The sequence below is a fragment of the Halichoerus grypus genome, chromosome 1 (assembly GCF_964656455.1).
Source record: "Halichoerus grypus chromosome 1, mHalGry1.hap1.1, whole genome shotgun sequence".
Taxonomy (NCBI): domain Eukaryota; kingdom Metazoa; phylum Chordata; class Mammalia; order Carnivora; family Phocidae; genus Halichoerus; species Halichoerus grypus.
In genome coordinates this window covers 121,194,396-121,210,582 of record NC_135712.1, presented here as the reverse complement: position 1 = coordinate 121,210,582, position 16,187 = coordinate 121,194,396, and the positions used below count along the sequence as shown (strand labels likewise).

At 42.3% G+C, this 16,187-nt stretch overlaps 1 protein-coding gene across 5 annotated transcripts in view; it reads left to right on the top strand.

Moving 5' to 3' along the window:
* The window catches only part of ESYT3 (extended synaptotagmin 3), a 49,356-nt gene extending 33,169 nt beyond the window's left edge, over nt 1-16,187 (top strand). For 3 of the 5 annotated variants that reach the window (XM_036092136.2, XM_078071320.1, XM_036092134.2), the window contains exons 12-23: nt 184-273; nt 749-811; nt 906-968; nt 1,518-1,586; nt 2,299-2,385; nt 3,091-3,240; nt 4,897-5,393; nt 6,058-6,156; nt 6,631-6,762; nt 13,261-13,366; nt 14,188-14,237; nt 14,592-16,187. In XM_036092136.2, coding sequence (XP_035948029.2) covers nt 184-273; nt 749-811; nt 906-968; nt 1,518-1,586; nt 2,299-2,385; nt 3,091-3,240; nt 4,897-5,393; nt 6,058-6,156; nt 6,631-6,762; nt 13,261-13,366; nt 14,188-14,237; nt 14,592-14,628 — 1,443 coding nt within the window. In that variant the 3' untranslated portion in view covers nt 14,629-16,187. The other 2 variants (XR_004917287.2, XM_078071331.1) reach the window with 2 other exon arrangements.

Genomic DNA, 16,187 nt, shown 5'->3' with positions numbered 1-16,187 from the left:
CCTCTCCTGGTCCCTCAAGCCCAGAGCCCACCCCATCTGGGCTGGGTCACCTTTTCCCTAAAGCCTCTACGAAGGCCGCCCCCCCCCCCCAGGTCCCAGAACGGAACTACTTGAAGAGGGTCAGCAGCACCTCACTGGCCCTTTGCCTGAGCTCTCCTCTCCCTCCTCACCCTCCTCCTGCAGTGGTTTGTCCTGAACGACACAACCAGCGGGCGGCTGCACCTGCGGCTGGAGTGGCTTTCATTGATCGCCGACCCAGAAGCTCTGATCGAGGTGAGTGTGGGGTGTCAGTGCTCCCTAAAGGAAAGGTGTGTGGGTGTGGTGGGGCGGGGGTGGGACTTGTGGCAGGGCTGGTCCGTGTGAGAGCTGTGTGGAAGGGGGCGGGATGAAGCCCCCAGATCCCACTCCCAGAATCGTCCAGCCAGCCCCACCTTCTGCAGAACCTGTCCCTCAGCCTCATCTCCACCCAGGGCAGCTCGTGACCTCTCAGCAGACAGCCTCTGAGCATCTCAGGAAGATGGGGTCCTCAAAAGCTGTTAGTGCCGGTCAGCCCAGTTCATGGGGAAGTCCCCCCGTGTCTGACTGGAATCTGTCCTGCTGCAGTTGTAGACTCAGTCTCAATCAAAAGCTAGGTTGTGGGGAATCTTAGGGCTTGTCTGGAGTGCAAGGGCTGGCTGGCTTCCTTTCCAAAACCAGTCTGTGTCTCCTGCTGCTGCCGCACCTAGTGAGGGTCTGTGTCTGTTTGTAGGACCAAGGTGGCCTCTCAACTGCCATCCTCGTGGTCTTCTTGGAGAGTGCCTGCAACCTGCCGGTGAGTGGTGACATGACCAGTGTCACACCCTGCCTTGTGCCCGTCACTTGCAAATGTCCGTGTGTCATTCATTTATCCTGTCCTTGTGCTATAGAGAAACCCTTTTGACTACCTGAATGGTGAATATCGAGCCAAAAAACTCTCCAGGTTCACCAAGGTAAGTGAAAGCAAATCGCGGCTCCTTTTCCCCAGAGTGACCACAGCCCTGTCCCCTGGGTGATCATCTGTGCTCCCACAGCCTACGGATGACAAGAGTGCGTTCATTAAGTCTGCTGTGTGCCAGGCACTGGGCTTTACAACTCGTCCCCCATGTTCATTATGCCTGAGTCCCATGATGAGTGTGTCTGTTTTTGTTGCCATCTTACAAGTAGCACCCAGAAGGTTAAGTACCTGGGTCATAAGTTAAAGAGCCAGAACTTGACCATTTCCATAGCCCCAGGGAACAAGAGCCTGTGCCGAACCAGGCCCAGCTCCCGGCCTCTTGTCATTAACTTGGAACCTCTCCTGGGGTTAGCCCTATCCTGGTGCTTGCACAGTTTTGGCAGCCCAGTGGCCCTGGGAGCACCACAGTAGCCTTCTCTCGAAGGGAAGCAATCGGTTGGTCCCAGATCCCACCGATGCTCTGGGAGTTGGGAGGTAAGGTGGGGTGGGGGGTGGTCTCAAGCCAGTGGTGCCACTTTCATTGTTGTGGATTTGCCCTTCACAGAATAAAGTCAATAGAGATCCTTCTTCCTATGTCAAGCTATCTGTAGGCAAGAAGACACATACGAGCAAGGTAAGACAGCGTGGTATGTAGCCATGGGACAAGGAAAGGGGGTGCCACACCTTTTCAAGGAGAGAAGAAAAGGGAAGGGAATTAGAGAACTGAATGCTTAGTAGGTGCCAGGCTACATTAGACAGTTTGTCTTCAGAACAACCTCACAAAATAGTTCTATGGTTTAAGAATCTGAGGGTCAGGGGCACCTGGGTGGCTCAGTCGTTAGGCGTCTGCCTTCGGCTGAGGTCATGATCCCAGGGTCCTGGGATCGAGCCCCACATCGGGCTCCCTGCTCCATGGGAAGCCTGCTTCTCCCTCTCTCTCTCTCCCCCTGCTTGTGTTCCCTCTCTCGCTGTGTCTCTGTCAAATAAAAGCATCTTAAAAAAAAAAAAAAAAAGAATCTGAGGGTCAGAGATGAGTGACTTGCCCAAGAGCACCAGCTAGAAAGCAGCAGAAATCCTGCTGGTCCCCTCCTCGGGAAGTGAGCGCTAGTGCTGCTGGTATGCTTTTCAGCCCCTGCACAACTTCCTGGGAAAGCTCCCTTCTGGCCTTTGGGTCTGGCTGCCCTGCTCTAATGCCTCCCCTAAGCGGTAGTGTGTGGGGTCTGATCCCCGGGCGGGGGCGGAGAAGGCTCCCAGTGATAGTGGGTGGCCAGCGGAAAGCAGAGGGTGCCAGTATCCTGCGCTGCCCATCCTGACCCTTCAATGATCTTTCTCTCTTCTGTCCCCAGACTTGTCCCCACAGCAAGGACCCAGTGTGGAGCCAGGCGTTCTCCTTCTTTGTGTCCAACGTGGCAGCTGAGGAGCTGCACCTGAAGGTTTGAAGTTGGGCTCCTGGAACAAAGCTAAGAAGTGTCTAAGCCAGGAGGGGTGGGGAGCTTGTAATTCACCTTGAGCAGGTTCTCCCAGCAGTAAAGTCAGCCCCTTTTGTGTGGGAGAGGATACAGAGGCCCCACATCTTCATGAGGCTGGTGCCCAAGGGCAGTGGGTTAAGAGGCTGTGGAAGGACAAGCCCTCAAGTCCCTTGGCTCTCCCTGCAAGACTCTTTCAAGTTGTTACCCAGCACCCAGAGTGGCCTGTGTTGGGATCATCCCAGGACCTTGATGATGATGTACTTCTTTAAAAAAATAATTTAATCTTCACAAAAGATCTGTGGAAAAGAGATAGCTTCTTTATTTTACACAGAAGCAAATAGAGGCACAAACAGTGACTTAGACATGAAAGCTTAAACAACAAATGTTAGAACTGGGATCTTTTAAGGCCCTCAGCCCATCAGTCCCTAAAGCCCCTGCGACCCTGGGCATCTGCCACACTTGCCTCATAGAGTTCCTAACTGCCTCTACCCTGACTGCAAACGGGGGACAGATCTGGTCCTAGTCCTGGGTTCTCAGAACAGGACCAGAGGCCAATAGAAGCACAGTACATGCTTACTGAAGTGAACTTAGACTTGAATGGGGCCCAGAGAGAGGTGGTGGTGGGTGTGGGGCTTGGTTCTCCTGTTTTGTGACTGGCCCCCTGCCCAGGTGCTAGACGATGACCAAGAGTATGCTTTGGGAGTGCTGGAGTTCCCCCTGTGCCAGATTCTACCCTATACAGACCTCACCCTTGAGCAGCGCTTTCAGCTGGACCACTCAGGCCTGGACAGCCTCATCTCCATGAGGCTGGTGCTTCGGGTAAATCTCTCCTCCTGTTCCCCAGGGTACGTGAGGGGTGGAGCTCTGGCCATGGAACAAGGCGGACTATCCCAGCACTAAGTACCTGCTCTGTGCTGAGAAGCTAGGAAATCCATAGTTTTCATCAACTTTGGAATATTGTCAGCTTCAGATATTGCCTCTCCCATTCTAATCCTTCATTCTAGAACTCCTACACTGGACCTTCTCCCCATCTCCTCTGTCTCCACCTGACCTCACTTTCATATTTTCTATTTCTTTATCTCTTGGTGCTACATTCTGATTTCCCCAGATCTGTCTTCTAGACCACTAATTCTTTTCTTTACATATTCATGGTTTTTATTTCAAAGGCTGTTTTTTATTTCTATCTTTTCCAAATCCACTGTGTCTGTTTCTAATTCCATCTTTAATCATCTGAAAATACCTATGCTATAATGTGTGTCTGTGAATTCTATTATCTGAAGATCTTGAGAGTTAGATTTTGATATTTGTTGTATCTGTTGATGCTTTTTCAGGGTGACTCATTTCTACGTTTGGTGACTTGCGCTGCAAACATATGTTGAGTGTTCTTTTGTGACCTAGATTGAGGTTGCTTGTTTCCAAGGAGGTTCTGTTTTGCTATAACCATGCACGTTGGGGGCATTACAAACTAGGGTCCATTCTTAGGTTAATTTTTAAATTTTAGGTTTCAAGATTCCACAGGTATAAATATGAACCAAAATTCATATAAGACAGTCCTGTCAGGTGCCATATTCTCAGAAAATATTCAGTTCCCCCAGCAGAGTACAGGCAGAGATGGATCTATTTCTTAGCAGTCTTTCCTTGGGGGGGGGGGGGGCGGGCGTGGAATGTTTATCCTAGACTACTTTTTTTCCCTAAAGAGACGCCACCTTCATGGTTCCGACTTCAACTCTCAGCCTCACATTGACCTGAGGCCTCTTCTCCTAATTACCCCTTGGATTTTTCAAGGTTGATAAATGACCCTAGGAAAGCTTAGCCTTTATTTTTCAGTAACCCTAGGGGTTTTCCTTACTTTCTTGTAACTTTGGCTATGCATTTAAAAAGGATATTTGTTTCATTTTATTAGTCATTCTTAATGAGGCTTTTCAGAATATTTGATCACTATAGTGCTAGAAATGGAAGTACCTAGAAATGGTCTTGATGACAGGGGGAAGGAGAAACACAATGGCTGAGGTTTGAAACTTTGGTTATAGGAGCACAGAGGTGTGTGTGGACAGGAAACACATTTTAGAGAAAGCAATGGTGAATAGGGTGACAGCTGGAAAGGGCCCTATCCAGAAGCAGTGTGTGATATATGTGAAGGTTAAGGTAGAGGTGTAGATTCTGGGAGTCCTTTGCATAGAGGGACAATACATACTTTAAGAATGAGCCAGGTCTCCACCAGCCAGTGTGAGTGGGGGCCAGGACTGAGTCCTCATGAAGACTCACTATTGAGGCAGTAGTAAGGGAAAAAGAGAATAATGGGTTACAGGGACCCAGGGGCAGAGAGAGGTTAAGGAAGATATGGGGGTGGGGCGGGGAGAAATCCATTTGGTTGGGCAGTCAGGAAGGAACCATTTCCCAGAGGTTAAGATGAGAGCAGAGGAGGAGAAAGTGGATGTGGGAGGCCCAGCCCATAATCCTGTCATCTGCTTGCAGTTCCTGCGCGTGGAAGAACGAGAGATGGGGAGCCCATACACAGGACCTGAAGCCCTAAAGAAAGGTCCTCTGTTCATTAAGAAGGTGGACACCAACCAGGATCCCAAAGCCCCAACCCAGGGAGAGTGCCCTGCAAATTTGCCATGCCCCCCAGATCCTGCTTCTGATACCAAAGAAACCTCCAAGAGCACCATGACAACCACCAGGGCCACTATTGTTGCCACCGAGCCCACGCCCCAAGAGACAGGCCCAGAGCCCAAAGGCAAGGACGGTGCCAAAGGGTTCTGTGAGCCCTTGGGGAAGAAGAAGAGTTCGGCCACCATCTTCCTGACTGTCCCAGGCCCCCACTCTCCAGGGCCCATCAAGTCACCCAGACCCATGAAATGCCCTGCCTCCCCACTCGCATGGCCACCCAAGAGGCTGGCTCCCAGCATGTCCTCGCTCAACTCCCTGGCCTCCTCCTGCTTTGACCTGACAGATATCAGCCTCAACATTGAGTATGCACCTCTCTGTTTAATCTTGTCTACAATGACCTGTGTGAAAAATACATTCCTGGATGGAAAAGTAGATAGATATACAAACTCACTTTTCTCTGCAAGTTCTGGTCTTTTACAAAGTGGCTTCATGAGAGGCAGCATGGTATATGCTAGAAACACAGGGCAAGGGAGAGAAAGAGAGCAAGTGCATTCCCGCGGTAACACAGGTGCTGGGCTTCGGTTGTTAAGGTTCCTTACAACAGAAACATTTCCTGAATTCTCAAGTGTACTGGGATGATATGGAAAGCTTAGAATGTGGAAACAGATCATCAATGGCTGCCATTTATTGTTAACTATGAGCTTAGCATGTTATTTAATTCCATCTTCACAATTACCCTAGGAGATAGAAGTTAATATCATAAAGGTCGAATAACTCACCGAAGGTCCCACAGGAAATCATGGTATAAAGGCAGATCCCACTCCAGGGTTCATGTTCTTCCTACTGTGAAGTGGGATCATTACATGTGAATGGATGGAACTGACTTCTGACTGAAAGGCACCTCAATGAGAATTACTAACGCACATGGCTCTCTGTGCCTAAAGCAGGGCGTGCTTCTGTCTTAGGGGCTGGGGGAGAGGCCAGCACCCGTAATGGCAAGGGGAGTGACGAGCCCTTTCCTCACAGAGGCGGGGAGCTCAGGCGGCGGAGGCTGGGTGAGGTGCAGCTCACCGTGCGTTACGTGTGTCTGCGGCGCTGCCTCAGTGTGCTCATCAACGGCTGCAGGTAACGGGGGGCTGGGGCCGGGGGAACGAGAGAGTGGAGGTGCTTGAAGTAACGGTAGGGGTGGGCATCCTAATACACTAGGAAGGAGTGAGGTGTGAAGGCGGCATGCGGTGAATGACAAGGTCCCCAGTGACGCCGGTGGGCGGGCTCCAGAGCCAAGGGCTTCGTTTAAATATAACCACTGCAAAAACTGAGCGGACTTGGAGCCAGTACCTTTTCTCAAGTGCGAATCTCCAATTTCCTTTAGATGGGAAGTACTTGCTCTACTCCGGGCTTTAAAAAACACGTGTTTTCAAAATCCTGCATCTAATGTTTTATCCTCCAAATTCTGCAGACTTTTGCTTTTTGGTCATCTAGACAACAGGGCATTTTTATCCACAAGCCATCTCAAGCTGAATGGCTAGTACGGCCTTCTCCAAGAGTCCTTTCAGTGTTTCAAAACTTTTTTCTTTAATGTCTTTGAAACCAAATCAGAAACCTGACACCCTGTACCAGCAGTGGGGCTGATCCCTATGTCCGTGTCTACTTGTTACCGGAGAGGAGGTGGGCAAGTCGTAAGAAGACCTCAGTAAAACGGAAGACCCTGGAACCCCTGTTTGATGAGACGTAAGTGAACCAAACTGCCCTGCTTAGAGTGTCTTCTTATCATTCAAGTATTTGCTGAGTACCTGTTGTGTGCCTGGCAAGCCTGCCCGATGCTGGGAAGGGCTAGGTCTGTGGGCCTCAGGATAACACAGTCTATGCCTTCATGAAATTTCTATGCATTAGTGGGAGAAAAGGACTGCCAGGGCAGTTTAGCAAAACAGCTACCAACTTTTCTTGCTCATAGAGGCTAAAATATTTCTGATTATGAACTGCTCCCTACTTTTTCTCTAAATGAAGCCTCTTTAGCACTAAAAGGATTTAAATCTGACCAAATATGTTTTCTTTGACTCTGTTTTAAAGTAGCAGTTAAAAACAAACATATCTTGAATCCAGATACCTAAAATTTCTTCTGAAGCTCCAAGCTCTGTGGCCTGTCTTCCCTTCTGCAACAAAGCATAGGTGGCAAGTGAAACAGATGTCCTCCCCTGACTTGTCCACCCATGTGCTTGGGTACACAACTGATAGATCCTAATCACATTTCTTGCTTTTGATGGGTCTCGTATAGCAAGTCTTACGTGAAATATTCTGTACCTTGAGGTCAACTTGAAGTCAAGAAGTCAAAATTTCATTATTGCTTCCTTCTGCTTCAGAATCCTAACAAAAGCCATTTCTAACCAGCCTGGGAAGATAATATACCTGATAATTTTGATTTCCTCTTATCTTGGTCAGTAGTTACTCATTTTAAATAAGAGTTGTATTGAGCCCTCTTTGGGCCTTGTCTAAGAACTAATACTTTCCTTTAAGAGCTTCACTTGGAGTTCATTGATATCAAGAAAGGGTGTGGGAAAGAGAATCTATTCATTATTTATTGAACACTTTATGCCAGGCACCATCCTATATTCTAGAGCCACACAAGTAAAAGACTTTGCCCTCAAATAAAAGGATTTCACAATTGCTATGTGGGAACACAGGAGGGAGAGGATTGACATTTGGCTTTTGTGATAAACCTGATCTATTTGTTAGTAATTCTCTCTCAAAATTGTAACAGTAAGATATGACCAGGTTATCTGGAGGGCAGACTTGGCAACCTCTACCCTCACGATAAACCTAGAAGTAAGGAGCCCGGAGACCTCTTGTGAGTACATGACCCATATTAAGACACATTATAATTAAAGTGTCAGAAGTTAAAGGTAAGGGGAGAATCTTAAAAACAGCAAGAGAAAAGCTTGTTACATCTTAAGGGAACCCCTTTAGACAATCAGCAGATTTTTCAGCAGAAACTTTGCAGGCCAGAAGGGATTGACACAATATAGTCAAAGTGCTGAAAGAAAAAACTTCCAAGAATACTCTATCTGGCAAAGTTGTCATAATTAAGTTATTACCACTGGACTGGCTTTAAAAGAAATGTTAAAGGGACTTTGTAAACTGAAAAGAAAGGGTGCTAATTAGTAACAACACATATAAAGGTATAAATCTCACTGGTAAAGGTAAATATATAGTAAAGGTAGTGGATTAATCACGCATAATGCCAGTATGAAGGTTACAAAACAAAAGTACTAAAAATAACTATCATCACAGTAACTAGTTTTAAGGGATATAAAAAGATGTAAAATGTGGTGGGGCTGGGTGAAAGCTTCAGAATGCTTTCAAACTTAAGATATTATCAGCTTAAAGACTGTTCTGGGTAAGCCTCAGTGTAACCACAAAGCAGTAACCTATAGTAGGTACACAAAACTTAACTTAAAAAGAAAGTAATCTAAGCATACCGCTAAAGAAAGTCATAAAACCACAATGGAAGAGAGCAAAAGAAGAAAGGAATAGAGAGGGACTACAAAACAGAAAACAGCAAAATGGCACTGACTACTATTAATATAAATTATCAATAGTTACTTTAAATTAAACTCTCCAATCTAAAGATACAGAGTGGCTGAAAGGATAAAAAAAAACAAGACCCATCTATGTGCAGTCTATAAGAGATTCATTTCATACACAAACTGATAGTAAAGGGATAGAAAAAGATATTCCAAGCAAATGGAAACTAAAAGAAAACTGGAGTAGCTATCCTTCTATCAGACAAAATAGACTTGAAAACAGCATTACGTAACGATAAAGAAGTCAGTCCACCAAGAGGATATAACATTTACAAATATTTATGCACCCAACATAGGAACAGCTAAATATATAAATCAAATATTAATAGACCTAAAGGAAGAAATAGCAATACAATACTAGTAGGGGACTTTAATACCCCACTTACATCAACAGTAGATCATCCAGACAATCACTAAGGAAATATCAGCCTTAAATGACACGTTATACCACTGGGATTTAACAGATAGATACAGAACATTTCATCCAAAAGCAGAATATACACAATCTACGTTCTTTTCAAGTGTACATGGGACAGTCTCCAAGATAGATCATATGTAGGTCACAAAACAGGTCTTAATAAATTTAAGAAAATTGAAATTATATCATGCATTTTCTCTGACCACATGGTATGAAACTAGAAATCAAGTACAAGAAATAAACCAGAAAATTCACAAGTATGTAAAGATTAAACACCATGCTACTGAACAACCAACCGGTCAAAGAAGAAATCAAAAATATCTTCAGACAGATGGAAAATACAACTTGCCAAATTCGTGGAATGCAGCAAAAGCAGTTCTAAGTGGAAAGTTCACAGTAATAAATGCCTACATCAGTAAACAATAAAAATCTCAATCTCAGTTTATACCTCAAGGAACTATAAAAAGAATGAAGTAAGTCCAAAGTTAGCAGACGAAAGGAAATAAAGATCAGAGCAGAAATAAATTATAGAAATAGAGACTAAGACAATAGAAAAGATCAATGAAACTAAAAGTTGGTTCTTTGAAAAGATAAAATTGACAAGCCTTAGGCTAGACTCATCAAGAAAAAACACAGAATCAGAAAGGAAAGAGGAGACATTATAACTAATACCAAAGAAGTACAAAGGATCATGAGACCACTATGAACAAAATTATATGCTAACAAATTTGACAAGCTAGAAGAAATGGGTAAATTCCTAGAAACATACAACCAAGACTGAATAATGAATAGAAAATCTGAACAGACCAATTACTAATAAGGAGACTGAATCAGTAATCAAAAATCTCCCAACATGGGGGGGATGGGTTAGCCCGATGATGGGTATTAAGGAGGGCACGTATTGAATGCAGCACTGGGTGTTACACGCAAACAATGAATCATGGAACACTACATCAAAAACTAATGATGTAATGTATGGTGACTAACACAACATAATAAAATTAAATTAAAAAAAAAAATCTCCCAACAAACAAAGTCCAGGACCAGATGGCTTCACTGGTGAATTCTACCAAACACTCAAAGAATACCCATCCTTTTCAAACTCTTCAAACAAACAAAAAACAGAAGAGGGAACACTTCCAAACTCATTTTACAAGGCCAGCATTACACCCTAATACCAAAACCAAACAAGGACACAAGAACAAATTACAGACCCTCTATGAACATAGATGCAAAAATCTTCAGCAAAATATTAGAAAGCTGAATTCAGTAATATATTAAAAGGATCATACATCATGATCAAGTGGGGATCCCAGAATGCAAGGATTATTCAGTATCCATCTGCAAATCAATATGAAATATCAAATTAGCAAAAATCGTATGTTCATCTCAATGGATGCAAATAAAACATTTGACAAAATTTAGTATCCATTTATGATAAAACTGTCAACAAAGTGGGTATAGAGGGAATGTACGTCAATGTAATAAAGGCCACAGGAGACAAGCCCACAACTAACATCATACTGAGAGGTGAAAACCTGAAAGCTTTTCCTCTAAGATCAAAAACAAGACAAGGATGCCTACTCTTGCCACCTTTTTAGTTTTGGAAGTCCTAGTCAGAGCAATTAAGCAAGAAAAACAAAAGGCATCCAGATTGAAAAGGAAGAAGTAAAAGTGTCACTGTTCACAGATGACATGACATTATAGAAAACCCTAAAGATTCCACCAAAAAACCATTAGAACTAATCAACAAATTCAGTAAAGCTGCAAGATACAAAATCATATACAAAAATCTGTTGCATTCTATACACTAACAATGAATTATCAGAGAAATTAGAAAACAATACCACTTATAGTTGCATCAAAAAGAATAAAATACCTAGGAATAAATTTAACCAAGGAGGATGAAAGATCGATACATTGAAAGCTTTAAGACATTAATGAAAAAAAATCAAAGACAACACAAATAAATGGAAAGATAGTTACTGCTCATAGAATGGAAGAATTAATGTTGTTAAAATGTCCATACTACCCAAAGCAATCTACAGATTTAATGCAACTCTTTCAAAATTCCAATGGCATTTTTCACAGAAATAGAACAAATCCTAAAATTTGTATGGAACAACAAAAAACCCAAAGCAATCTTGAGAACAAAGCTGGAGGCATTACACTACTTGATATCAAACTCTGTTAAAAAGCTATAGTAATCAAAGCAGTATGGTTTTCGCATAAAAACAGACACAAAGATCAATGGAACTCAATGGAACAAAATACCTCAGAAATAAACCTGCACATATATGGTCAATTAATTTATGACAATAGTCAATATGACAACTTATGGGAAAGGACTGATTCTTCAATAAATGGTGCTGGAAAAACTGAACAGCCACATTTAAAGGAATAAAACTGGACCACAATCTTACATCATACACAAAAATAAACTCAATATGGATTAAAGACTTGAATGTAAGACCTGAAACCATAAAACTCCTAGAAGAAAATATAGGCAATAAGCTCCTTGACATTGAATTTGATGATTTTTTGAACTTGACACCAAAAGCAAAGGCAACAAAAGCAAAAATAAATGCAACTAGCTCAAACTAAAAAGTTTCTACACAGCAAAGAAAACTGTCAACAAAATGAAGAGGGAACCTACTGAATGGAAGAAAATATATGCAAACCATTTATCTGATAAGGGGTTAATATTCAAAATATCCAAAGAACTTATACAATTCAAAAGCAAAAAAAAAGTCTGGTTTAAAGATAGAGAACCTGAACAGAAATTTTTCCAAAGAAGACATACAGATGGCCAACAGACACATGAAAAGGTGCTCAATATCACTAATCATCAGAGAAATGCAAATCAAAATCACAATGATCTATCACCTCATACCTATTAGAATGACTATTACAAAGTGTTGGTAAAGATGTGGAGAAAGGGAACCCTGGTGCACTGATGGGGGGAATGTGGTGCAGGCACTGTGGAAAACAGTACAGAGTTTCATCAAAAAACTAAAAATAGAACATATGATCCAGCAATTCCACTTCTGGATATTTATCCAAAGAAAATGAAAATAATAATTCAAAAACACATACATACTCCCATGCTTGCTGCAACATTATTTACAATAATAGAAAAGGCATGGAAGTGTCCACTGATGGATGAATGGATAAAGAAAATGTGGCATATACACAATGGAATATTTGGCCGTAAAAAAAAAATCTTGCCATTTGCAAAAACATGGATGGACCTTTAGGGTATTATGCTAATATGTGGAAATCTAAAGGAAACAAAAAGCCCATAAAGGATAGCAAAAAAACAAAAGATGCCAAGCCCATGGATATAAAGAACAGATTGGTGGCTGGTGTTATGTGTGTGTGGGGGGAGGGTAGAGATAGGTAAAGGGGGTCAAATGGAAAAAATTTCCACTTATAAAATGAAGTAACGGGGATATAATGTTCAGCATGGTGACCATATTTAATAATACTGTATTACATATTTGAAAGTAGCTAGATCCAAGAGAATGGATCTTGAAAGTTCTCATCACAAGAAAAAGTTTCTATAACTATGTATAGTGATGGATGTTGACTTACGATGATCATTTTGCAATATATACAAATATCAAATCGTTGTTAAACACCTGAAACTAATGTTCCCTTACCTCAAAAACAAAAACATACCTAGAAGTAAGGATTCCAGTGGCCTCTTGTGAGTATATGACAAAGCTTATACACTACAATTCCTCTGCCTTACTCCACAGGCAGAAGAGGGAAGGGCCACTATTTTCTATGAAACTCCATTGCAGCTGACTCTTCAGCATCCTAGTCCTTAGCTGGTCAGAAAAGACAACGGAGGTAGGGGTGGGGGTGGTCCTATGAGCAAGCACTGTTGAGAGTGAGAAGGGGCAGCTGAAAGAAAGGCAGCCAGGGTAGGCTCAGAGAAAGTAAGAAACCCCAAAGCACAGTAGTACAAGGCACTTCACAGAGGCAAACAGCCTCTTAATACGTCCACGGCTTGTGATTAGCATAGGACTCTGATTACCTGTAATAATGATGCACTGAATATCTGCTATGAGCCAACTGTTCTACACGGTCCCCTAAATAGTCTATAGCTTCTATTTTAAAAATAGGAAAATAGATCAAACACTTCAGATTTTCAACAAAAATGATTAAAATATGTAAATCTAAAAAAAAAGTAAATCTCACTTTCTGACTTTTTGCATCTTAAAGATTTGAATTTTTTGTTCCCATGGAAGAAGTAAAGAAGAGGTCACTAGATGTCGCAGTGAAAAACAGTAGGCCACTTGGCTCACACAGAAGGAAGGAGCTAGGAAAAGTAAGTACAAGAGGGACTCTTGGTACTCTGTCCCCTGGCACTCTAACTGGAGTTCACTGGTGGAACACCTTGCGGAAATTCTGATGGGATCATCTGGGTGTTACCAGAAGTGGTTTCAAGGATGTTAGAGCCTCACTGGGAGGTTTTTGGGTGTGCGTGTTTTAACATTGTTGAAAGTAAAACAGATGTGTAAATTAATATAAATGCTGTTTTAACAAACTGGAGAATCTGTCCAAACTCATCATTGCACAAGTATTTGAACATCTATTAAGTATTGTTTTGATAAATATAGCACTGTGTGAAGCTTGGGTCTCATTATGTCAAGATTTTTGTGGTGATGGGATTTTACTTTAAGTAGAAGTAGAGAAAATATAATCTTCAGGAAGATGCCAAGGACAGACAAAAAGAATGACATTTGTACAATACTTTGCAGTTGTATTTCAATAAAGACCTTCTTTTTAAGATCCTGCTTCTATGATGTAGGTGAAATTATCTTCATTTTTACACAGTTCAGGCAACTATGGTGTCTTGCTTAAAATTACGAATCAGTTCATGAGTAAAGGCGAGTTGTTCTCTCTTTCAGTAACATTTATATATTCTGAGGTTTAACTCCAAAGAGCAGTTCACCTTTTCCCAGTACACTGAGGTCAGTGTCTATATTGCCCTTCTGGAGAGGTTCCATGTTGAGAGCTAAAAGAAAAAGAGTCCCTGCTCAAAACTGAAACCCAAGGAGGCCCTTTTTACGATCAATTCCATTTGTCCCAATATGTTTCCATTTAATGCAGTTTTTCGAAGGAAACTGATTATTTGCGTTTGTTTAGGTACTGATTGACTTATCAAAAGAGGATCTGATTAAGGGCTTCTCACGGTGGTAAGTGAGCCCTTTCATTTTATCACATTAATCTGGTACTCAAGACACTGTCTCTAACAGTTGCATATAATCTTTCTCCAAAATTCTTCCTTTTTCAGTACATGTCCACTTCTTTGCTTATCAAGGAAGGAGACACATTATAACCTATACTTAAGGCTTTTCTGCCTGCAGTTCTCACTTACCTAACAGACCTCTATAAGCTCTAGCCTTAATCCTGGCTGGTCGACTTACAAAGGGATGGGTTCTCCCTGTCCCCCAGGGGCCTAGGCTGGCTAGAGGAGGCTGCTTGGCCTGATGCTGCCACCACAACACACTCTCGATACTAACACAAGTCCAAACCCAACTGTCTTACAGGTACGAGCTGACTCCAGATGGACAGCCCAGAAGTTGATGAGCACCCTCACTACCTTTATAGTAAAATGTGTACATATGTATATTTTGTAATTTAAATCAGAACAGCCATTTGAAAATATATACATACATTTTTGTGTGAAATTTAAGTACATGACTGGATAATATTAGGGAGAGGTAAATGTATATAAAAGCAAGTACTGTTCTCTCTCAGTTGGATTTAATTGTTCAAATCCAGAAAGAAATGGGGTATTCATACTTAATAAATTATCAGAACCTCAGTGGTGATTTTTTTATGTAGGTAATTACACACCATATAACTTGGGATTTGCCCAAATGTATGTGTCCAAAGTGTCCTGTCTCAGACATAAGGGGTGAAGGAGGTCTGTTCCTGGAGCAGCTACCAGTATTCCTGGGAAGTGACTGACCAAGGGAAGAGGCTTCTTTTATGGGAATAAAAAATGACCCACACTGAAAGTGCCAAAAGCCAACACTACCTAAGCCCTTCTGGTCCTTCTGGCACCTCTGGTACTTCGCTGCCGGGACATTTGTTCCTGTATCTCCTGTAGAACCAGCATGGACTTTTCTGATGGCAACAATGTTACAGTGATACACCCAAATACCCTGAGTTAAATACTCCAGTGTGGGATGGCCTGGCCCCAAACTCCAGCACATGGCCTCATTTCCATAGGAAAAAGCAAACCAAGCCCCAAGCCCAGGTCTACATCTCCCCTCCCACAGCAGAGCACGAGAGAATGCTGCAGAGTGTTAGTGCCAGAGGAAAAAGGAGCTTCTTGTCTGTCTCTCAGATGGTTTGGCAATTCTATTCCACTTTTCTAAGACATGACTGGTTCACCTAAATAGCATTTAAAAGCAAAATATGTAAATTGCACAAACAAATGCCTCTTTTGCATTTCAAACTTTATAACACCAAATATTCTTATCCTCTCTGATGTTATCCTAGAGTTACCCTTGAGTTCGCATCCTTTTCTCTTCACTCAGGCAACAGCCCCTGCCATCAGTTTCCTGGTCCCCTCCCCCACACTGCCTTCACTGCTGCTTTTCTGAAGAATGGTAACATCTTAAAGTTTCTGTTATGTTACTCTCACTTATAAATTATCCATGATTTCCTGTTTTCTAGAAGAATAAAACCCAATCCTTAATTTGTCCTTTAAACCTAACAATCTAGCCCCCAGTGTTTTACAACTTTATGTGCAAATGCTCTATTCCAGAATAGTCTATGTATCATATCCTGCCTACTCAAATCCTATCCTCTTCAAAAGCCTTGTCTCAAAACCCACCTCTGTTATGCCAGTCCACACTGAAATGGCCTCTCCCCCACCTCCTACAGCATTTACTGTTAATGCTGTGTATTTTTTAATAATTCCCTGCCTTGTAACATTTAATTATTAAAAAGGCTTATTAGATATCTATGAAGGTCACATACTAGGCAACTATGCATATTGTGTTTGAAATTTAATGTTTGTTTACTGTCCATCCAGTTGAAGTTACTGTAATTGATTTTCAGCCCCCATCATCCAAGACTATGCTAAGTACATGGTAGATGTGTAATAAAATTTGTTTCTGCTAAGATTTCTA